The sequence below is a fragment of the Drosophila elegans genome, unplaced genomic scaffold (assembly GCF_018152505.1).
Source record: "Drosophila elegans isolate 14027-0461.03 unplaced genomic scaffold, ASM1815250v1 contig_183, whole genome shotgun sequence".
Taxonomy (NCBI): domain Eukaryota; kingdom Metazoa; phylum Arthropoda; class Insecta; order Diptera; family Drosophilidae; genus Drosophila; species Drosophila elegans.
The window spans coordinates 13,220,118-13,244,320 of NW_024545550.1; the positions used below are offsets into that span (position 1 = coordinate 13,220,118).

The 24,203-nt window shown below is 46.2% G+C and overlaps 2 protein-coding genes across 11 annotated transcripts in view; one reads left to right on the forward strand and one right to left on the reverse strand.

Annotated features, from left to right (window-relative positions):
• The window catches only part of LOC108141263 (PDZ and LIM domain protein Zasp), a 58,222-nt gene extending 36,311 nt beyond the window's left edge, over nucleotides 1-21,911 (forward strand). For 2 of the 10 annotated variants that reach the window (XM_017264516.2, XM_017264515.2), the window contains exons 3-15: nucleotides 69-220; nucleotides 295-451; nucleotides 1,752-1,885; nucleotides 2,537-2,631; nucleotides 3,350-3,596; nucleotides 5,454-5,648; nucleotides 6,624-6,729; nucleotides 8,390-9,439; nucleotides 10,100-10,271; nucleotides 19,312-20,206; nucleotides 20,421-20,604; nucleotides 20,668-20,907; nucleotides 21,190-21,911. In XM_017264516.2, the coding sequence (XP_017120005.1) occupies nucleotides 69-220; nucleotides 295-451; nucleotides 1,752-1,885; nucleotides 2,537-2,631; nucleotides 3,350-3,596; nucleotides 5,454-5,648; nucleotides 6,624-6,729; nucleotides 8,390-9,439; nucleotides 10,100-10,271; nucleotides 19,312-20,206; nucleotides 20,421-20,604; nucleotides 20,668-20,907; nucleotides 21,190-21,267 (3,705 nt within the window). In that variant the 3' untranslated portion in view covers nucleotides 21,268-21,911. Of the gene's footprint in view, nucleotides 1-68; nucleotides 221-294; nucleotides 452-1,751; nucleotides 1,886-2,536; nucleotides 2,632-3,349; nucleotides 3,597-5,453; nucleotides 5,649-6,623; nucleotides 6,730-8,389; nucleotides 9,440-10,099; nucleotides 10,272-10,809; nucleotides 10,996-12,969; nucleotides 13,148-18,606; nucleotides 18,920-19,311; nucleotides 20,207-20,420; nucleotides 20,605-20,667; nucleotides 20,908-21,189 lie in introns of those variants that run through there. The other 8 variants (XM_017264517.2, XM_041707284.1, XM_041707285.1 and 5 more) reach the window with 8 other exon arrangements.
• A 466-nt stretch (nucleotides 21,912-22,377) lies between these two features.
• LOC108141264 (protein enabled) overlaps nucleotides 22,378-24,203 on the reverse strand; it is a 36,509-nt gene continuing 34,683 nt past the window's right edge. The window contains 1 exon segment of the mRNA XM_017264528.2: nucleotides 22,378-23,680. Within this exon segment, the coding sequence (XP_017120017.2) occupies nucleotides 23,194-23,680 (487 nt within the window). The 3' untranslated portion in view covers nucleotides 22,378-23,193.

Genomic DNA, 24,203 nt, shown 5'->3' on the forward strand with positions numbered 1-24,203 from the left:
CCGCACGAATCAAAGTTGACTTCAGTGAATTAATACTTACTGGGCTTTTTTTCCTCGATTTTTTGCAGGTGAACGCCGGCAGCTTGTCCGAGCAGGCTGGCCTCCAGCCCGGCGATGCGGTGGTCAAGATCAACGACGTGGATGTCTTCAATCTACGGCACAAGGACGCCCAGGACATTGTGGTGCGCTCCGGCAACAACTTTGTCATCACAGTGCAGCGGTGAGTAGACTTGACTATTTGTGAAACCAAAGGGTGTTTAATATGAACTTATATCCTTTACTCCAATCCCGTAGTGGCGGCTCCACCTGGAGGCCCCATGTGACGCCCACGGGCAATGTGCCGCAGCCAAACTCGCCGTATCTGCAGACGGTGACGAAGACCTCTCTGGCTCACAAACAACAGGACAGCCAGCACATCGGCTGTGGTTACAACAACGCGGCCCGTCCCTTCGTAAGTGTACTAATTTGCAATCACCCGGAGTATTTCCCATCCCTGCCCCACCACATCATTTATAAAATTCATAAACTGGCAGCCCAAAGTTGGGAATGCGGAAAGTTTTAGTGGCCCAGCTGATGCTGACGTCCTGATGATGACCAATGATGTTGATAGTTAGTTCTAGAATGCCCAGCCCACACTTTGCGTTTATTTTGTTGTCTGTCTGTGGCTTTTCATATTCATTCATTTCATTTTCGGTTGTTGGACTACGACACCCTAACCCCTAACTCCAAACACCAACCTCCGAACCCAAACCCAAACCCAAACCCTCTGTATGAGTTGACAACATTTGCATTTATACGATGTCTGTCTGTCTGACGCTCAGTTTGTTTGTGCGTAGTTTTGAAAAGTGTCAGAATGAGTAATGAATATGAGTGCTAGGATTATTTGCCTGGCAAGAATTAATGTGCAAAGGTCCCTCACACGCAGTCACACACACAATCACCCACCCATCCGTGTTATGCCATGCATAGTAATGTCTCTCTCGAGTGTGTGTGTTTGATATGCATACATTTACGTATCTTTTATTGTTATGAATTTGTATAATAATAGCTCCAGCCAATGACAACGGACATGAAATTGATTTGGGATCATTTTATGTGCCAAGTTTCAGAGCAGCTTAATGTGATTTAAGGCTTGCGAATGGCATAGTTGAAATTGGACCTAGATATTGGTAAACACCTCTGGCGTTGGAATATGATTTAGTATGCAATTTGCAAAGGAACCGGATACAAAACTCAATTTGGAATTAGAATATGTATGTTTTAGACGAGGCAATATTATGAAAGGCTTAATATTCGAGAGAAGATGCTATTGATTATTGAAATAAAGGAAAGTTTAATCAACCAATAATTATTTATATTTAATAATAAAGGCATGACTCTGTTTCGGTGAGCAATAATTGCGAGAAGGGCTTAGGAAAATGGAGAGCATAGCTGAAATTGAATTTAGAAATTTGTAAGCACCTCTCGCGTTGAAATATAATTTAGAACGCAATTTCCAAAGGAATCGTAACTTAATTTTGTATTATAATAAGTATGTTTTAGTCGAGGCTTTTAGTCCGTTTCGCTTAGGTAAACTTTGTGAGAAGCGCAGAGGAGGGCGAAGGAATGGAGAACAATAATTCCCAATCGCAATAAGTGCGTGGGGTATTTTGATTTTCCTCCTTTTTCATTTGGAAACTTATCTCATTTTACACTTACTCGGTCTGGCACAACTTCTCATGTACTTCCTATTTCTCGCAAATATTTTTCAGTCCAACGGCGGCGATGGAGGCGTGAAGAGCATTGTCAATAAACAATACAACACCCCGGTTGGCATTTACAGCGATGAATCTATTGCGGAAACACTCTCGGCCCAGGCGGAGGTTTTGGCTGGCGGTGTGCTCGGGTAAGTTATTTCCGGGGGAAAAAGTCGGGGGTAAAACCGGGGGAAAAGGCAACAAACAACTGTCTGGGCCGCAGCCGTGACAGTGCGAAATATCAGAAAAAGTTTTACTTAAAAATGTTCTTGTTCTGCTCTGCTTTGCTCTGGGCAAACAAAAAAAAAACGGAAGCGAAGGCAGAAAACGGTCGAAACGGTGAGTGCAATTTGGCAAATGATAGCCAGGGCAGCAGAACTCAGGCCAAGTGCTTCAGCTTGTGCCAGTTGCCGACTTCTGCGGGCCAAAACGCACGCGTGGGACCATAAAGCGCGCCTTTAGCGCTTAATTTCTTTGGGGGATTTTTTGGCCAACGCAGCGGATGCGTAACAATCTTGTTGCCGCCACGCACTCACTTAGTTGAGCATACTTTTGGGCTGCGCTGCGTGCACGCTTGAAAGTATGCTACAAGAGCTCTTGGTTTCATTTACTCCGACATTTCGAGACTACACTGTCCAACCGTTAGCACGCTCTCTACTTGCTTCGTTTTCTACGGAAAAGTCGTAAGCCTTTTTTGATTGTGGGTTTAAAAAATCAAGGGTTCTTTATCTGTGTAATGTTAGAGTTCCACATGAATTGTAAAATGACTTATATTGATTAATACGTTCTCCTATTTCTAGCGTCAACTTCAAGAAGAACGAGAAGGAATACCAGGGCGATCGCTCCGAGGTTCTGAAGTTCCTGCGCGAGGAGGAGACCGGCCAGTCCACTCCAGGTAAAGAAGCCAACTACGAACTGGCCCGCCTGCTGCTCCTCCTGAACGACGGTGCCAATCCGTTCGTCAGCGAGGAACTAGGCGATTAAAAGGGGGGCGGTTTAGAGGTGGGCGGGCAGTCTGCCAGATGCTAGCCAATTCTTTTTTTAAAACGCCCAGCAGGGACCTTGAAATGCGTGAAATCCAAATGTTACTAAATTGTTTTGTTCTCTTGTCGTTTAACCCCATCAGACCAGCAGAAGGAGATGGACTTTCGTTTTCTCTATTTGAAGACACATTTCTAGTGCCCACACACAGTCATGTCTATAAATATATTAATCAACAATTTCAAAGTCACCTGCACGGACCTAATAAGTCGTAGATATTAAAGTATTATTTTTTGAGTAAAGCAAAGAGTTTTATATAGACATACAGCTTAATAGTTTTTCGATAGAATGGGCTATCATTTCCTTTGAGTTATCTTTATTTAGGGTCTTACTTTTAATAGACCATCTACTTCATAGGAGTGTTAGAGCTTAATTTGAATTGCCAGCTCATGTCTGTCGACTCATTGACTGCTAAGGAAAACTTGAATGAAACACACCCATTGAGTATCCACTTTCTGTCTATCTTTCTGTCTAACTCATGTTTGTATTTAAACTGTTTTCCATACACTACACCAAAATCAACAACCTGCTACAACAATCACAACATCGCCCACTACAAAACATATAAACAGCATTCGGCAACAGCCACTACGAGCATGATGCACCACAGCAACAGCAACAGCCCCAACAACAGCAATACAACCAACAACAACATCAACAGCAACACTATCACCAGCAACACCATCAGCAACAACAACAACAACAGCTATCGAGCACCACTCGCCATGTCAGCGCCCCCGTGAACTCCCCCAAGCCCCCGAGCACCGGCGGACTCCCAACTGGCCAGAACATTTGCACCGAATGCGAGCGCCTCATTACGTAAGTGACGCCCAAATGGATCTCACTTAGCTTTACAAAAAGAATCTGGGTATTGAATGGCACTGATAGGGTGATATCTACTTTGTATTGGTATCTCAGAAGCTTAATTGTTCAACAATTTGTCACTGTTAAGTGTTGGAACTATTAATTATAGTGATTTCAATCTGTTTTTTATTTGTCCTGTCTTTTTACTCACAAAACTTGATTGTTATAAAAATATTTTATAAACAAACGCAAATCTAAATATCATTATGAACATTATTAATGATATAATTATTATTGTTTGATTTGTTTTCTGTAAGCTGACCTGATATGGATTTAGACATGTTTATTTTAAAGTTTTAAAAGACACTCATTGGAATATCTAAGCAAGAGTTTCTTTTCCTATTATTCTTTTGAGTTACAAATATACGCTTTAACCGGTATCACCTTATCAGGTCCAGTAAACACCCCAGCTCATGTGTGTAAATAAGCATTTGTGTGTGCACATTGACTAACAGCTAGAACAGCGATGCTTCCCCATTATTAACTTATTCCCAGCAATTAGTGGGGTTACTTAAGGGGTTCAGTTTCCAGGAGCAGACTATAGGCAGGTTGTGTACATGTACATTTTCCAAATAACTGATGATGATTATGCAGAACCACACAGTCCCGCCAACTTTTACTGGACACAGAGCCACGCAATTGGCGGCAATGAGCGGCGCACTCCACTGCATCATCAACATCAGCAGGATGAGCGGATTGGGGTGCAACTGCAGTCGAACACTTTGGCGCCGGCTGCGCCGCACAGGCCCAGTTTGCCGGTGCCAAAGCAGGAGCAGCCCAGCAGACAGGATCAGGAGCAGGCCGATCCGCGCATAATTGTGCTGCCCATCTGCCCCAGCCTCCAGGGACCGGAGTACAAGGCCGAAATGGAGGCGGCGGCGGCCGCTCTGGCCAGTGACCAGGATGGACGACCACGTCCATTGACCGCCAGCGGACATCCGGCCTGCCAGCTGTGCGGCGTGGGCATTGTGTAAGGACCCCCGTTGTTGTTGTTCCTGGTCGCCGTTCAATGATAATTCATGCCCCTCCCCGTGTGTCTGCATTTTAATTCGCATTCGATTTTATTCCACGGAGCTATGGACCCATGGCGGCGAAGTCAATTGTTTGCCCCTCACGCACTGTACTCCACAACACCTGAGCTCTGGCCACTGTTTTTAATGTCCACACACAAATGCACAGCGAACTATCAGTAGTAATCAGCAATCAAGTGCTGTTCGATCAATCATCGACTTAAATTTTGTCTGCAAAGCGTTCGAGGAGCTCTTCAATGGATTTAGTCTGGGGAAAAAATTTAATAAAAACACCAGCTTATATCTAGCAGTTAAAAAGGTGTTATCAACGGATGATAAACATTTTATTTGACTCTTCATTAAATCAAGTATAATTTTTTATAAGTTTCTGAGGCTCAACTGCTTTTTAATACCATAATACCTTTGGTAGTTTTATTAAGCAAACTCTTTGTAATGAACAATTTTTTTAAAACATAATTAGGAGATTTTTCAGTAATTTTTTTTTGTAAACTTTTAGTTTGGAGACTCATAGCTTTTATGCTACCAATATGCTTTTGAATATATATATTAAAGTAACTTTTTGTAATGAAAAATATTTTTAAAATAATATACATTTGTAATCTCCTGCTGCAATCTCAGAGAGAAACTATTTTTTTGTTTAAATTAAAGAGTACCGAATTAAATGCAAACATTACATATTATTATTTTAAGGCAATCCCAGACCCTCGAAGAGCTGCTCGAACTTTCGCTTCCTCATTACAATCCCGCTAATAAACCCACTTTTACCTCACCCATTTTGCAGTGGCGTCTTCGTGCGCATCAAGGACAAGAATCTACACGTGGAGTGCTTCAAGTGTGCGACCTGCGGCACTTCGCTGAAGAACCAGGGCTACTACAACTTCAACAACAAGCTCTACTGCGACATCCACGCCAAGCAGGCCGCCATCAATAATCCTCCCTCCGGCACCGAGGGTTACGTTCCCGTCCCCATCAAGCCGTAAGTGATCGAAGTTATCCCCAATATTTTCTCTGATTTTTTTTTACTGGCATTTCCCTTTACACGGCCAATTGGTCAGTGGCGGGAAAAAAAGGGGTACGAGATGGAATATAAATAAATTCAGCGCCCTTGCTGTATGCCAAAATACGCCTGACATGACGAGAGACGAAAAATTGCCCAAGCTCAACTCTGTTTTTACATGCATTCGAGAGAGAATACTCTTTAAAATGTTGTATTAGCTTAAAAAATATCTAAAAATAGGTGGTGATGAAAGAAACTACTATTAAGCTCCTTAACTTTGCTTAAATTCCATATATTATTGGGATAGTGATGTCTTTGAGCACCAAAAAAATCCTTAATGATCACGTACAGATGGTCAATTTATTCACAATTTTAATATAAATTTAAAAAATTTACTAATTTCATCGTGCAGTCTGCAAGAACTTAGGGTACATAGCTCTTCGGTTTACCCCTTCCAAACACACCAATTGCCTTGTTTTGTTTTGGTTGCCCGCCCTGCAACCAAATGGAAATGAAAGAGGCGACACTGATTGCTCTGCTGACGTGTCATCGACTGTGCCGCAAATTTTTAATAAATGAATTGGCAACATATGTGTGTGCCACATACTTTGGCTGCCAACTAAAACGATGGCAATCGAACTGGGAATGCACTTTCCCAATGCAATCGATTGGGGATACATACATATATCGGGTTGTAAGCGCCCAAGGGTGTGCGATATTGCTGGTGTGTCAAAAATGTATACGACCAGTGACAGTTGCAATTTGCATTTGGCATTTGGAATTTGTTTGGGGTTTCTGCGTGATGTTTGCTTAATTTAAAACGATGTGTCGTTGGCCAAAACCAAATTAAAGGTCTTGCACTGGGGGGCAATTAGGCGAAATGGCTGGTGACAGGCAATTACCGCTGGCAAATCAGATTGTCTAAGCTATCTTTTCTGTTATTTTTATTCGTAGCAACACCAAGTTGAGTGCCTCCACCATCTCGACAGCCTTGAACTCGCACGGATACGGTGGCTCTAACTCGAACGGCTACTCCAATGGAAACTCCGCCCCGGCACCGGTAAGTAAAGACATGTGTAGTAGGTGGAAAACCCCACCTGTTAAGTGTTAACTGTTCCCTGCCGTGGCTAAAACAATGTCAGACACTCAACGAAACACAGATGTATAGATATAGACACAGAAACACGCTTCAAAGAAAGACCCTTTCGCACCGTACCCTTTTCCACCTGAATCAGCTTTTGCAACATTCAATTTTATCATATTGGCAGCAAAAATGTTTGCTTAAACTCAGCACATTTCGCCGGAAGCGCCAGCATCCGACATATGCTAAAATGTTAAAAATCATCTGCAGAACAAGGCGGACGGCAGAGAAAAATGCAATATAATGCAAAAAGTTTTCGTGCCAGCAAAAGAAGTTCAAACATCTCGGGCAATTTTATCAAGAAACGCTTCTTGTTTACTGTTTTCTTTGGCTGTCTGTTCCTCACTTTTCTTGGCCACAAAGCGATCGAAATGAAATGGAAAAGTTTTATGCATTTGCCAGCACAGAGGAAAAGTTTATGTAGAAAAGTCTTCTTAAGGATATTTAAAAATATTAAAAGCACATTATTTTCAACGAGCCGTGTAATATACAATTTTTTTTCTATTTATTTCTGTAAATTGATTTCACATAGTTTTTATGAATTTTTCTCTGTGTGCCCCTTGTTTATGTGTTTTTGCCTGTGTTTCTATTTTATGCATTTTATGCATTCTGTGTTTTGCGTGAGTCCTCTGTTTGCCTTGCATGGAGTTAAAGTTAAACTTATTGTTTATGTTTGTTGGTTCGACCTACGGCTGATTGGGTAAGCAGATCAAGGGGGTTTTCATTGAGGGATTGAAGACTGAAGACTTCCCCCTTGGCACGAAACGGTAGAATCAATCGGATCGACACCACCAGATTGATTGCATGGTGGTATAAATAGTCTACTTTACTATTTCTCTGATTCTGTTTCTGCGGCGGCCAGCGCATATCGCGAAAATGTGCAATGGCTGCTAGAAGCTAAATATATATGCCAAGCGCTGCTTTTTACTCATTCCGCGCCGTATGTTCGTATTTTTTTGGCTTATTTTTATTTTTTTGGCTTTCTATAAAAAACACACAGCTGCAGCGGTTTGTCAGCTTTTTGGCCGCCGTGGCCGCAGTTTCTTTGCGCCCTGAGCCCAGTGCGCATCTCGTGCAACATCGAACAGCCGTGTCCGTGTCCGCGAAGTGTCCGTTACTGTGTCCGCAGTGAGCGGACACCAGAGAAGCGACCGATCGCCTGACCCACAAAAACTGTCCAGAATTGTCCGGATTAAGAACTGTGCTCCAACGACCAACGATTCAACGAATCAAGTGAAACGACTGTATTTCAGTGATTTAGGCCAAGGAAAACTCTTCTCGCAAATCATTAGCAAAGGTTGCATAATCACCCGAACGGATTAGCCAAGGAATATGGATTCTTTTTCAGTCTTACCCTTTGGGAGTGGGGCTTTTTACTTAGCCCCGCTCATTGACCTTGACCTATTAGCCATTTTTAGACTACACTACACACTATACACACACAAACTAGCACAAATGAGGTTTTAGTTAATCAGCCGTAGGTTGTGTGCCACTTCTCATAGCGCGTGCATTTTAATTAACTGCCTTTTGTTAACCCCCGCCTGCCTGCATGCCTGCCTGCCCGCATTAACCCATTTAGCCTGAGTCTGAGAGCAGCCAGGAGTTGCCTTTGCCACCGCCCCCCTCGCCCACCCAGCTGCTGCAGTACGAGGCGGAGCAGCAGCAACAGCAGCAACTCAACCCGGAGCAACACCTGCCCTCCACCCAGCAGCAACAGCAACACACGCGCACCCACAGCAGCCTGTCATCCATTTCCAGTGGCTCCTCCTCCTCCGGAGTTGGCGGCAGCGGCAGTGGGAGTGGCAGTGGCAGTGGCGTGGGCCAGAGCCAGCAGAGCTACTCCTCCACGCTGTCGCTGGACCGCTTCGGTTCGCCCCAGCACTCGCGGCAGACATCCGCCTCCTCCACGTCGCTGGAGGTGGCTGCTGTTGTCGCATCCCCCGCTGGTCAGGCTGATAATTACACCATGGCGACCCCGCCCTCTCCGCCGCCGCCGCCTCCTCCGCAGGCTCAGGTCGTGACGAATTACAGGCTGCAGGCGCAGAACGAGAACGACATGAATACGCAGAACAAGAGCAGCCCGAATGCGTACAACCAGCTGCTGAAAGAGTACTCCAACAAGCTGCAGCAGCAACAGCAACACACCAGCAACACGACACAGAGACACAACAACAACACGGCCAAGCCATTTACAGGGGCAACAACAACACCACCACAGCAACACCTGCCACACCTGCAACACCAACAACCCCAACACCAACAACAACAACAGCCGCTTGTGGCAGCCCTAACGGCGACCCTTGCTAATCAATTGAAATTTAACCCACATCAGGTTGCAAGCCCCCAAGCAACAGCATTACAAGCAGCTACACCCATAGTGGCAACTGCAACAGATAGCCCAGCTGCAACAGCAACATCAGACAATATGTCGGCCTACGTGGCGGATGAGCCGTCTTCGATTTATGGCCAGATTAACACCAACTCGGGTGCTGTAGCCCCACCCCCTCAACAACAACAACAACAACCCACCGCCGGTGGGGGCGATCAGCCCTTCGAGTACGTCACGCTCACCGGCAACGTCATCCGCAGCGTGCAGGCCCCCGGAAAGGGGACGGGCACCAGCTACAAGGTAATCCAACCCACTCCGCCCCCCAATTAGACCAAGGTCGTCGAGGGCAGTGAGCAACAGGGCAAAGTTGACTTTATTCAGGGAAATAAGTCGGCTTAAGGGGACATTGGAGACTCGCTTTATCACCTCTTAATTGGCCACCTTTGGCAAAACCATGTACGAGATTGATTTCATTCTGGAAACCTCTCTAAAAAAATACCGAAAAATATAGACTGATAATACATAGTTGTTAGGCTTTAAACAAAAGCTATGTAGGAAAGGAAGCTCAGCTAATTAGCTTAATTAGTTTGCAAGCAATATTATTATTTTCTCAATAGTAAATAAATTGCCTTAAGTTGATATTCACTGAGTTTAAAAATCTCTTCCTTTGAATGGTGTAATTAAAAGAATACTTGCTTACATTTTTAGTACTACATAGTTAATACATAGTTAATGTAATGTAAAGCCCTGTTCCTCACTGACCTTTGCCTGAATCAATGGCCATCAAGAAACCAAAAAAATTGTAAGTACCTGCGTTTTGCTCCGCTCAGCTCGCTGCGATCAGCCCCAAACTAACTGACTTGTTGTGAAGTGTTGTAAAGTGTTATCTTCGAATTGAACCTATAGAATATATGAGATAAACCATGCTAATAAACAATTCTATCTCTTGCCATCCAAAAGGTGAACCAGGGCTATGCCCGTCCCTTCGGTGCCGCCGCTCCCAAGTCGCCGGTGGCCTCGTATCCGCCGCAGCAGCAGCAGCAGTCTCCGCGTCCCGCTCCCGGCGGCAACAACAACTTCAACAACAACAACGCGTACGCCACTTTGCCCCGCAGCAATGTCGGCCAACAAGGTAAGGCTGATGATGACGACGGCTGTCTGTCAGAGGGTGAATGGGTCTAGTCGCTTAAGCCAATTGAGATTTTGTACCATATTTGTATGCCCATATATACCCTATTTAGCCCGCAGTTTAGTTCCTTTGTTGTTAGCCAGAAACAAAAAAATAAGCGATAGACGATGTAGAAAGAGCGATCGTTGTATAGTATTAACCGGATTTCTGTTTTGTAAAGACAATGAGTTTTATATATATATCGAAATAAATTGCACATGACCTAACCGCAAAGCCGTAAACCACCGAAACAACTAACCAACAACAACAGTCCCTAAAAAAAATCGAAATTATTGAAATGCTTCTGGCAAAATTTACTAAAACCATTTTCTGCTCGTTATACCCCGTTCACGTGAGCAACTTAAATGAAAACTATTTGGCAAATGTGGTTGCATAAAACATTTAGCATAGTTTAAGTTACACTACACTCTATATATATATATATATTGTCTGCTGCCTGTGTGTATATATACCAATCTTTCTGTGCTGTGTACATATGTAGGTCGTAATGTAAGGTACCAACAGCAGCAGCAGCATCAGCAGTACAACAATCAGCAGAAGCAGCAGTATAGGAACTCTTACCCCATGGGATCTAATTATAGCACCCCGAGTCAGTCCCCCTACATCATCTCCTCCACCACCAACAACAACAACTATAGCAGCTACAACAATAACAATGTCTATCGAGGTAAAATGCAGCCAAAATGCAACAAAGATTCCCATTGCCTCGCAGCCAAAGTTGCAGTAATTCAGTAGTTTAATTCACTTGTTGAGTCCGATATCATCCGAAAAAGCTGCTGCTTTAAAGAGTTCTGCTATACATATATCACATATCCATGCCCATCGCAGCCATATAAACCCATTCAGGTCGAAGCACACAAATGAATTGCATTAGCAGTGCCCCCATCATCGCGAATGTGATAATAATGGAAGCATTTTGTTGACAAACTCAATCAGTAGGTGGAAACATTTTAAAATGTGTTTATCATTATTATGGGCCCAGACGGGAAATTAAAACTGACAATGGCCGATGCCACCGCGGGTGGGGGAAATGCAGGGGCGGTGGTTTCAATGCCAATGCGATTGCCATCTTCCACTTCCGTGTGCCAGTCGAAAGTGCTGAAAGGCGAATGCAAACGCGAAATCGCTGGGAAAATGGTGGGGAAAAATCGAGGACAAAGGGGTGTGGAATACAACCAAACGCAAACCAAACCGATTCGATCCGAAAAACCAAACCAGAATGAAAGCAAACCAAACCGATACGCTGCGTATACGTAACGCGTTGCCATTGCAACGAAACAAGACCCATTCATGTTTCCCAGAAATAAATGATATAAAATGTATTCGCTTGCCGCTGCAATTCCTGCCTCAGCCTGCGTTTCTGTTGCCATTGTGGTCACCTCCTCCTCCTCGACGACTCCCTTTTTGCCAGAATAGGGCTTTAAATGCAGCGCAAATATCCCATCGGGGAAAATGAAGAAGGCCGCAGACGGTGGGCTGCAGAAGAAAGTGTACACGAAAAGTTAAATTATAGACAAAGGTTAGGTGAATTCAGGGAACAATTTCGGATTGCAAGTCCCTTACTAAATTATAACTATTTAAAACCCAAATAAATAAAATAAGAAAAGGAAAAGCGAAAACCAAAAAAAAAGAAAGAAAGTTTAAATTCAATAATAATATACACAACTTTTAGAATAATACATCTTAAAAAAGTGAAAGCTTAAAGGAAATATTTTGTTAAATATTCCAAAGTATCCAAATCGAAATATTTATTCATTTTATTTTAATTGACGTTTGTGTTTCTCGCTCACTGTGCTTAACGGCTTTAACAAGAACACTTTGGGGTCTCTCACAGAAATTTCTGGTGTTTTTTCTTCGCCATCTGCACATATATCTCTGCGCCTCCGTGTTTGTCTGTTTGTTTGTTTGTTTGTTTATCAATTACCGCGCTGCGATGGTGGCTGTCATAACGTAAATGAATTAACAACAAATATTGCGGCACCAACAATTGCACTCCCAATTTATGGGGCAATTTTCGCCAGCGCCCACATTCGTTAAGCAATTAAAAATGCAATTAGCAAGGGACGCGAAAGGAGAAGCTCCTCGATGGCATAAATCTTCATTCCGCCAGAAATCAATCTCCTAATCAAAGCGAAAATCACGCACAACCGCAGCAATCATTTGGGGTTTCGGTTTCGGGTTACGACCCCGAAACTTTGCCCCCTGGCAAAACCAACAACAGAAAAAAAAACGAGTGGCGGCATATGAGCAAATCCAGTTCCAATTTGCTGAGGGGGTGGGGGAAAACGAGAAATGCTGGCAAACAAATGTTTGCCTTGCACAAATGCCGACACGCAGCTCAGCTTTTCCCACACGGAGCGGGAAATGTAAACGAAAGCAGATAAATTACCAGCCATTATTATACGAACAAGCATCCGCCTCAGTTTTTCCCCACTTTTCCGCAGTTTTCTTGGCATGGAGTGGCCGAATATTGAAGCGTGCCAAGGGGCCATATATCACAGGAAACTCTGGCATTCGTCAGAGCGAGGATTTATCGAGGGCACTTTGCCTTCTATTTTTGGGTATCGGGCGGAACTATTGTCCTAGGCTCATTAAGCATAATCCCACGAATAACTTTTGTTTTGGTTTCTGCTTCTTTTAGGATACGGTTACCCCTACACGTATTAGAAAATCCCAAACCCGCTAATAAAAAGGCGTGCAAAGTGGGCGATATTCTGGAAAACAAATATATGTTCTACAAAAAACCTAAGCATACTATCAAAATTGAATGGAATACTTATGAGTTTTAAGCAATAAACTGCAAATCTATATACTTCAAAGAACCACATCCACAGATCTTTATAAGAAATCATAGTATAAATGCTTCATGCCTAACCGCATACCGCTTCAAGCGCTCTGAAAAGTCTCTCCGCTCTCGGATATTCAAATACATCTGTTCTGTCTATATACATAAGTACTAATCGAACTGTGTGCCCGGCTATTCTAAGAATTTCTTTCTTTGCACAACTTTGCATGCCTTTTGTCTAAGCACAATGGGGGAGAAATGGGGACCGAAATAATAATAAACATAAAGAAGAACTTTTGCCGAATGCCCTGGCGGCCTCTTATTATGGTCGAAAACTTTCTGTTTTTGCTGCTGCCAACATTTTTCATATGACAAAATATTTGCGGCAATAATTTCGTTTCATTGCGTTGGCTTGTTTGTTTTCCGTTTGCAGTATCTGCCACAGAAACAGTCGGTCCTTTGTCCTCCGTGTGTTTCTGCCATTTTCAATTTCTGCGAAATTACAGCCAATACCGAATTATGCATAATAAAATCCAATGACTACCTGTCGACGCCGCCATTTTTGCTCGTTGGGTTGGGGTTTTTCTGTTTTTTGTTGGGGGTTGGGTGTTGGGGGTCGAAGTCAGACGTGGGCCCATAAAAAATGGAAGTAAATATGCGTGCCTAGCGGAGGGAAGAGAATTTCCCCTCGTCGTGTATACGCGTGTGTTTATTGTTACCATGAAAATGGCTCTGAAAATAAGAAATAAAAAATTTATTTGCCTCGGCGAGGGGCATGAAACGTTGCCCCCCTTTCGCCGCTCGTCTTTTGTTGAATCGCATTTAATATTTTCCCTCTCTATACGGCCAGCGATACACCGTTGTTTGTTTGTCTGTCAACAAATTGCAATGGGTTTGGTTTGGGTTGGGCGTAAAACTTTTCCGATCCACTCATTGCTTCGCTTCGATTGAGTTGCTTCTGTGTGCCTTGAACTTGACCATCCCTACACCACTCAAAGTACTCGAACCACTCGCAGCCCATTACCTACACTAAAACCACAAACTGAACCAAATCAGGATTTAGTTGCTTTAGTTTTTGTGCCGCCTCTTGCCTAGTAGTTTTTAGAATAAAGTTGTTTCTGTAATTTGTAAATACGCCTTCGAATTCGCTGCCGCTGTCGCCGTTGCACCACCACTGATCCACTGATCCTTTGAACCACTGAAAACCGATCCACTGATCCACCAACCAACGCTCTGCCGCTTTCTCAGTGCCAAGGACTAACAAGCGCTTGTCTTTTGTTTCTTTCTGCTCTTATATTTGCCCTGTCCGCCCTGCAAAACTAAACCAAACTAACCCTCTGCGCCCCAAAATCACACAACACACTTGACCCCTTGACCCCTGGCTGTTCCCCCAAAAAGCTGGAGAGGCTGTGGAGGAGCTGCAGCCGGAATACGAGGAGGAGGACTGCTTTGAGATGGACATCGAGGTGGCACTGGCCGCCAGTCGGCAATCGCAGCGTGGCTCCAGTTTCACCTGGCCACCGCCGCAGGATGACAGCCACTTGGCGCCCACCGCAGCACCACTCTACATCCCTCCGCCGGAGACGCAACATGTGGTGGTTTCGAATCCGGTGCAACAAGTGCCTCCATTACCGCCTGGAGGAGCAACTGCTCGACTAGATCCGCAGCCTCAAGTGGAGAGCTCTGGTCCCCAATGGCAGAGCCACTCGGCTCCCCAACTTACCACCCACCAATTGGCGGAGCAGGAATCGAGTTCGGATAGCTACACGTCCACTTCGACCACCACGACAACCACTTCGGAGGAGTATCAGCGCATGTACGCTGCCCAGATTCAGGCCTATCAGATGCAGGAGCAATCTGGCTCAGAGTTCGACTACCAGGTGGACTATGGCAGCACCCAGGATTCCATACAGGACTATGCCTCTGGAAGGAGAAGTGCCCAGGAGTGTGTGGACTCGCTGGCGGTGCCATTGAGCACCTATAAACTAGTCGACATGGTAAGGGAGGTGACACCCAGTCCCGTGACCACACCCACTCAAACCCCTGCTCCTGCTCCTTCGACGCGTCGCGTTGTGTTCAACGATGAACCGGAGATCAAGGAGTTGCCTCAACTGTCCGGGGAACTGGAGACCATACCCGAGGAAGATCGTGAGGGTCTGGTGATCGAACAGAGATGTCAAATCCTGGAGAGCGAGCGAAAGTTCCAACCCACGCCCGAGATCAAAATAGAGATTGCCCCAGTGCGCCAGATACCTCCCACCAAGATTCCCAATCCCATGCCCAAGGAGTGGATTAATCCCATGATTCGAGTGTTGACCACAGCCCCGGAGGTTCCCTTCCACCTGGTGGAGTGTCCTTTTCCCCGGCCCTGTGGAGATGACTTCGAGGAGGAGGCGGCCAGAGCTCAAGAGGTCCCAGCTCCTCCTCCTCCACCTCCTGCTCCTGCTCCACCCGCTCCAGCTCCAGCTGCAGTTCAGCCTCTGCGGGAGTCTCCTCCCCGGGGATCCCGTCTCACCCAAGCCATGGTAACCGCTCCCGAGTTCGAACTCAAGTTTGCCCCTCCCGCCGACCAGGGCGTCCCATTGCCTGAGGAAACCGAGCCCTATATGCCACCACCCATCGAAATTAAACCGTATTTGAGGGAGGACTACCGCCCCAAGTCGCCATTTGTGAGTGCCCTGACCACCGCTCCCGATCGCCCCTTCGAAGGTCACTTCGACAAGGATGTGCCCATCCACATGATTGACCTGCCCACCCCCAAAGAGCACCTGAGCATGTGCGATGCCCTGTGCACCGCCCCGGACCGTGGCTACACCCCCCTGAACCCCGAGAACGCCATGCACCGCGTGGACGAGGAGCAGAAGCAGCAGGAACTGAAGAAGCATGAATTTCAGGTGCTGGATCACGAGGAGGAGCTGGGCATTCGACTGGAGCCGCCGCAGTCCGTGGAGTACTACGAGACGCGGAAGGACCAGCCGCGGAAGTCCTCCGCCTTCGCGGCCATGCAAGCATTCCAGCCATCCCAAGAGCCACTCTCCTCGAACCCGGTATCGAATGCTGGCAGTGTGGCCGACACCCCGCGGGCATCGATTGCTTCGGCCCTGCGAGGAGACGAGGAAACCGATCTGGAGTACCAGAAGTACTGCAAGGCCCAGCAGCGCAACCAGAAGAGATTGGACTTCTTCCACAAGAAGGAGGAGGAACTAAATGGCCTCCAGGGCCAGCAGTTGACCCAGCTGCAGAGGGAACTCTCCAATCAGCAGCAGAGCCTGCTGAGCCAACAGCAACTGCAGCAGTCCAAGTTGCTGCAACTGCAACAGTGTGCCCATAGCCAAGAGTTGCAGCAACAGATACAGCACCTCTCGCAGAAGTCCCAGCAGCAAGAGCAACATGTCTTGACCCAGCAGCAGCAACCTCCTCAACAGCAACAGCCCCAGAAAACACAGCAGCAACAGTCCCAATCAGCAACCCAAAGAACCCAACAGCAACAGCAACAAGTGTCCCAAGTAACCCAACAGCAGACCCAAGTAACCCAACAGCAACATCGACACTCCCTGCTCTCGCAAACCACTCTCGCTGAGACCCAAACCCTTCAGGCCCATGCCAATACCAATGCCAATGCCAATGGCAATGCCCAATCTCAGAGTTCCGCCTCCTACAGCTCCAAAGCGACTGCTTGCTCTAACTCCTCTTCCACAGTCCCACCTGCCTTCGCACCTGCTCCTGCACCTGCACCTGCACCTGCTCCTCCAGCTATCGCTATCGCTGTACAAAGTAGCCACCAACACTTCGATGCCCACGAACTGATCGAGGAGACCGCCGAGGAGCTCGAGCACTCGGAGGTCCTGTTCCCGCCGCCCTCCCCGCTGAGCCACCTGACCAAGCAGGGCAAAGCCGTACAGTCCGGCCTCCACAAGGCGGACAGCATACCCAAGTACCAGCGCAACTGGACGGTGCTGCCCACCCAGAGTCCCATCCGCACCCCGGAGCCGCAGGAGCTGCGCGAGAACGTGCCGCTGGCCTTCGTGGATGCCCCGAAGGCCCCGGCACCCAGTGACTCCTCCGCCCCCGCTGTACATAGACCCATAGCCCAGGTGCCGACACCTGTGGTGGCACCCTCCCGGGAGAAAGAGCGGGAGAGGGAACGCCGACCCCAGCTGTCGGTGCCCATCATAGTCGAGGATCGCTCGGGTCCAGTAACGATGGCTTTCCAACCGCTAGACGAACTGGTGCGCCCGGACCAGGCCCTGACCCCCACGCGGCCGTACACGCCCTCGCTGACGAACAAGCCCGCGCCCATTGTGCCCTTCTACCAGACGGAGGAGAAGCTGGTCTTCGAGGAGTGCTCGGCCACGCACGCCAGGAACTACAACGAGCTGTGTGCCTCGCCCTTTCCGGACAGGACACGTTCGCCGGCCCCGGGACCGCCACCCAATCCGCTCAACGCGATCAGAGCTCCGAGGATGAAGGAACCGGAACCGAAGTCGACTATTCTCTCAGTGTCCGGAGCTCCTCGTCTGCAGACGGGCTCCATTACAACGGGCCAGAGCTACCAGGGTCAGTTGCTGGCCCACTCGGAGCAGAGTTCGCAGTCGGCCAGCCAGAGCTTCAGCCAGCAGCCCGAGAAGATCACGGAGCAGCGAGTGGGCAATCTGAGCATCCAGCAGCGGGAGCAGTCCTCCCAGTTGCAGCAGCAGGCCCAGTCGCAGTCGCAGAGTCAAACGCGCAGCCAGGTGGGAAACACCCAGATCGAGAGACGTCGCAAGGTGACCGAGGAGTTTGAGCGCACCCAAAGTGCCAAGACCATTGAGATACGCACTGGCTCGCAGTCGACCAGTCAGAGCAGGGGTCAATTTCAGTCCCTCAGCCAGTCTAGGGGTCAATCCTCGTCGGTCAGCCAAAGCCAGGCTCAATCGCAAACCCAATCGGATACCGAGCGTCGATCTTCGTACGGCAAAACTGGATTTGTGGCCAACCAGGCCAAGCGTCTGTCCTGTTTGGAGCAGGAGATCAGCAGCTTGACCAGTCAGTCTCAAGCCATCAGTGCCCGGGCCTCTGCTCTTGGAGAGGGCTGCTTCCCGAACCTAAGGTCCCCCACATTTGACTCAAAGTTTCCACTGAAACCAGCTTCCGCGGAGTCCATTGTGCCTGGCTATGCAACAGCACCACTGGCAACAGAGAAGCTAATGGCACCACCACCTGGCTTCATCCTGCAGCAACAGCAGCAGCAAAGATCTGCCTTCTCCGGCTACCAGGCAACCAGCACTTCATCGGTGCAGCAGAGCCAGAAAACCACCTCCTCATCGCTAGCATCATCCTCATCAGCATCAGCATCAGCATCTGCTTCAGCATCGAGATCGTCGCAAAGTCTAACCCAAGCTTCTGCTATTACTACCACCACTAATAACCAGGCCACCATGGCCTACAGGAGCAGCAATGCCAGCACCATTAAGCCTAATCTGGCCTCGCGGCCATCCATCGCTTCCATCACAGCTCCAGGATCAGCTCCAGCTCCAGCTCCAGCTCCATCAGCAGCTCCAATTAAAGCTAAAGCCCCGATTGCGCCAAAATCGGTGATTGCGAACGCTGTTAATGCTGCTGCTCCGCCCGCGCCCGCTGTTTTCCCGCCAGATTTGAGCGATCTGAATCTGAACTCTAATGTGGATGATTCTGCAGGTGCCGGCAACAAGAGCGCAGGAGCCTTCGGAGCCACCTCGGCGCCCAAGAGGGGCAGGGGCATCCTGAACAAGGCCGCCGGACCAGGAGTCCGCATCCCATTGTGCAACAGCTGCAACGTGCAGATCAGGTGAACAGAGCATCCCAGTTGGTTTGTTGTTGTGGCCTTCCGAGTTTGAATTGTGTTTATTTTGTGGCTGAGATAGATACTAATCCAGAATGTCAATAGATGGTTTTGATATCTTTTGATTTATGTTTAATCCAACGAAGAACTTATGGATATCTGACTTTGTCTTTTGATTTGTGTTTGTTTGTGGCATTGAAAGTTACTAATCCAAAGAGGAATTAGGTATATCTACAGACTTTTGTGATGATTTTGATATCTGACTAAGTGTTACCTCTGTTATTTTTTGTGATCAGCTTCCTACTGAAGAGCTCGATCCCAGCCTGATTCCCACTAATTACCTGCAACTAATCTAACCCGCTCGCTTTTTGTGTTTTGTTTCCTCCGTTTTGTTGCAGTTCCCACAGGAGTTGCCACCGCTGCCAAGGTCACTAATCCGCATGCTAATCCTCAAACTTATGCTACCTTGCCACGCCCCCATCCTCAGGCAACTGACTTAGCCGCCCACGAAATGGATAAGGAGCCTCATCAGGAATCGGATGCCACTTCCTTGCTGGCCGAATCCGTTGGAAAGATTGATATGGGTGACAAAACCCATGCCTTCATGCAGGAAGCTGGCAAAATCATCAACAATATGTTGGAGGCACGATTGGCCAATAATGGTGGACCGAGTGCTCCACTTTCCCATGCCGGAAGCTCTTTGAGTCTGCGCAGCAACAGTAGCTCCAATCTCTCAAAGAGTCCGATGATAGTGCGCAAACGTCTCGATCTCGATGATTTCAAGAACTTGGATCCCACCCAACCGGTGGCTTTGCAGCCTGTTGTAGCCGTACATTCCCAGAAGGATCTGCCTGCAGAGGTGGGAAACCAAAGGGCACAACCGCAGGTTCCCCGGGTGGAGCAGACCCTGCAAATGGAACTCCCTGCCCAACATCCCATGGGCAAGATACTGGATCTCTGCGATGGCGGCAAGGCCATCGATGCACCCGAACCGGTGGCATTTAGGAACAATCTGAGACGCACAGGAGCCACCCATGCGGCTGATCGGAGGTCCTACATAGAACCCAAGCAGGGACCATCCGTAGCTGCCAGTCAGAATGCTAATCAGAATGCAGATCAGAATGGAAATGGCACCCAGAATAGCTCACCCACCTACAGTGTGTCCGTAAAGGCCCTGGGTCCTCATAGTGAGGATCAGAAAACCATGTCGGAGGAGAACGAAAGGGCCGTGAGTCAGTTGCTCAAGGAGGGTAAGCGTCCCGTGTGCTGTCAGTGCAATAAAGAGATCACCTCGTAAGTAGAAAACAGTTCAGCTTGACCTTTGTTCGTTGTTTAATTAACTGTTTTAAATATGTGGAATTTACTGAAGTTTTGAAATCGCTTATAAAGGTTTGCAGAGTTCAGATTCACTTTCTGACTCAAAATGGACACCTTTACAAGTGATTTCAAAACCCAAGTGATCGTTTTATTCGCTTACTAATTTTATTTTTTTATTTCGCTTTACCAGAGGACCCTTCATCACGGCTCTTGGCCGCATTTGGTGCCCGGATCACTTCATCTGCGTGAACGGCAACTGCCGTCGTCCGCTGCAGGACATTGGATTCGTTGAGGAGAAGGGCGATCTGTACTGCGAGTACTGCTTCGAGAAGTACCTGGCGCCCACCTGCAGCAAGTGCGCTGGCAAGATCAAGGTGAGTGCTTAAATTAGTCTCTCCTGGTTTATTAAACTAAACATTGTATTTCCCCCACAAAAGGGTGATTGCTTGAATGCCATTGGCAAGCACTTCCATCCGGAGTGCTTCACCTGCGGCCAGTGCGGCAAGATCTTTGGCAACAGGCCCTTCTTCCTGGAGGATGGAAATGCCTACTGCGAGGCCGATTGGAACGAGCTGTTCACCACCAAGTGCTTCGCCTGCGGCTTCCCCGTGGAAGCTGGCGACCGATGGGTGGAGGCCCTGAACCACAACTACCATAGCCAATGCTTCAACTGCACGGTACGTAAATCTTGATATTCAAATACTCTTTACTAGTAAAGTATAGTTTAAGTTATAAGGTAATATATGTTCATTAGGTCAATATCTATATTGATATATCAATACACACCAAAAATTATACAAAACGAACCATTTTTTTAAAAGTACATAGTAAAGTTTTATTTATGACGTCAGCTTTAGCTGAGTAGCGGGTATTTTATATTCAAAAAATCGACTAAAGTGTTATTATATGTTTTAATTTATTATTTGTAAATTATAAATTAATTAAAATCTGTATTACAGTTCTGCAAACAGAACCTGGAGGGTCAGAGCTTCTACAACAAAGGCGGACGTCCCTTCTGCAAGAATCACGCGCGCTAAGTCGCCGACCATATGATTTTGTTCGACTTCAGGGATCACGCACACTAACCAACAACAACAACAAAAACTATCTACACAATCCTCGGATTACTTGGATATCTAAAGCTTATTATTGCAATTGTCAGAGTGAATAATGCGTAACAATTATTATTTCAATTTGTTTTTGAATTGTGCACACAAATGTTATCCTAATTTTAAATGATGAAAACGAATCACTCTAAATCAAAACCGTAGCTGCAAACGACACGAAATCGAATTAGCTAGCAAATTATATATGATGCCCAACACAACACACCGCAACACAACTATTATTTATTCAAACATCGTATCATAACCGAACTACCGATCCCACACGCTAATTATATATATATAAATATATATATGTATACTGTGGCCAGCGTTAATTTACTTAGTTGAGCCTGGAAACTGTTGATCAACCGGGAACCAAAAGCTTACAAATCGCGCGAGAGGATTTCCCCAAATCGATTGGCGACGCATCGGAATCGAAAAAGTCAAACGAGGTTGCTTCAGCAGGCAGTTGCTTATTTTATTTATAAATTGTATGTTGTAAATTATCCATAATTCGATTGTAAATTGTAAATGATCAGCAAGTGAATAAATTTCGAAATCTTTTTCGCGTTTAATGAATGAGTTTTTGTTGTGGTCGGCGAACACTGGAATCCTAATTTACTCCGCATGTAATGTCATAATCGTTGGCAACTTCCGGTTTGATGCCCACACACATGAATTCCACTGGCTGCCTGAAAGTATGCAACAGTTTTTGTTTTCCGCCCGCACACATACACACATACGCACTGTTACAGCAATTTCATGCTTAACCGATTTTTGTTGGTTTCATTTGAGCCTGGTATTTTATTTTTTCGGCTCTCGGTTGTAAGGTGTGAGTGGGTGTTTTTGGGGCTGGGTGTTAATCGCTGGGACTCCAAGGGAACCACGGATTTGCAACCCCTCTGAAAACAAAACTTCACAGGCCTGACGATGGCAGCAAAATTCACGCTAGATTAAGCAGGATCAGGACGTGCTGCCACGCCCTTCTCCTGCTGCCACATTCCTCCTCACTTTTCCCGAGGAAAGAAAAACAATTTGGGGTTTTTGTGGCATTTTTCAACGATTTGTTGGGTTTTATTTCTCATGTTTAGTTTACGTCGCCTTGCACATTACGGTAAAGGACTTTAAGTTAGTTATCGAGTGTGTGTGAGTGTGTTTTTGTGTTTGCGTGTGTATGTGTGTGTGTGTTTGTGTGTGTTGTACTCGTGCAGGACACGCATACAATTAGTCGTAACTTATATATCATTAGGGGTAGGTCTACCTATGTTTTGTTTTTGTGCGAAACGCATTCAGAAATCGAAATCGACATCGAAGTTCAGTATTCAGTTGGATATTCGTGGTTTCCGAAAGTGCGCGCCAAATTTGTCACCGTAGCGTTCCGTTGCGAGTTATGCATATATCCCAAGGGATACACATACCTACAATACACTATATACTTTAGTTTTGCTCTTCGTTTCTGGCCTGGTTTTATAGTTTAGTTGCTAGAAATGCATTCGAAATTTTCGTATTTACAGCTCGATAGTTTCAGAGTTTTAGAGTTTCAGAGTGTCTCTTGTTTTAACATTTTCATTTGTTTGATTTTCTTTTTGGATACTTTAATACTTCAATGGGTAGGCGTATATATGTATAATTGCAAGTATCTAGAATTCGTAATAACTACGCTGCGCATCTGCTTAATGCTTACAAAAATAAATTCAACACATTCAAGTACAACAAACAGCTTACAGTTTACGGTTTACAGATAGGGGTTACATTATATATATATTCATTTAGGAGCAGCTTGAGTTCCGTACAAATAAATACCTTTGGGTTAACACGAGTGTCTGAAGTATTCAAACTGAAGTATCAGTTCGATAGCTACAGATGCGCCAATATATCGATCTGATCGAGGGCACTGGCCTGGCCAGCTGGATTTTGAGTTTGAGTTTGAGTTTGGGTTTGGCTGTGGCTGCTTCCTGGTGACTGGGAAATGGTCACTATGGTCACCAGATCCTTGCTTTTCGAGGTGCTGGACTCCCTTTCTGGCATCCGATTCGAGGACTCTATCTCCACAATGGCCGAGGTGAGCAATGTGTTCGACTGCAGCGCCGTGTAGTCCGGCAATTGCTCCACCACCGACGGCTCCGGCATTTGCAGGTCCTCGTTGGCCAGTAGTCTTCCGGACGGAGCCGTCTCGATGTTCCGCTCGCTGCACACTAGACTGGAGGGCGTGGCGTTCCTGGAGCGGTAGCTGGGCGGCAGACTGTACTCCGATCCGCCCATGCTGCTGCTGATGGTTCCTCCGGCCCCGCCTCCTCCGCCGCCCCCGCCTCCCATTCCGGATCGCAGGGTGGTCAGTGGAGCCCTGCAAGTCAGTGAATCAAAGACATGAATTATTTACACATGAGCCAAAGTCAATCCGGCTCTGTTTGCCCTTCTCGGGCATAAGAAGATGGCAAATATGTTAACCAAATGCACAAATTTGCATCCATGAGAAAAGGAGTACAAGTTGTGTCTATCCGGATGCACTGAGAAATAAATTAGCCTTGGCTTTCGATATATAATTGTGTCTATATCCATGTATTAAAAACTATTAATAGTAGTAATGGTAGAATTTAATTTTGTAAATTTGAAGAAAATAATAATTTTAACTAGTTCTTCTTTGGTTTATCAATAATAGTTTTTTTTATTTTTCAACAAATATTAACTAAATTAAAAAGCACTTATTATAAGACTAAACAAAGCCGTGTTATTGAGTAGTTAATCATTTAATCCAGATAACTTTAAATCATTTTTGTCAAATAAATAAAAATCTTAGCATATTTCCTCACAAAATCAAATTGTTTATTTATTAAATTAAAAATATGTATTATTTATATGTCTTTTAA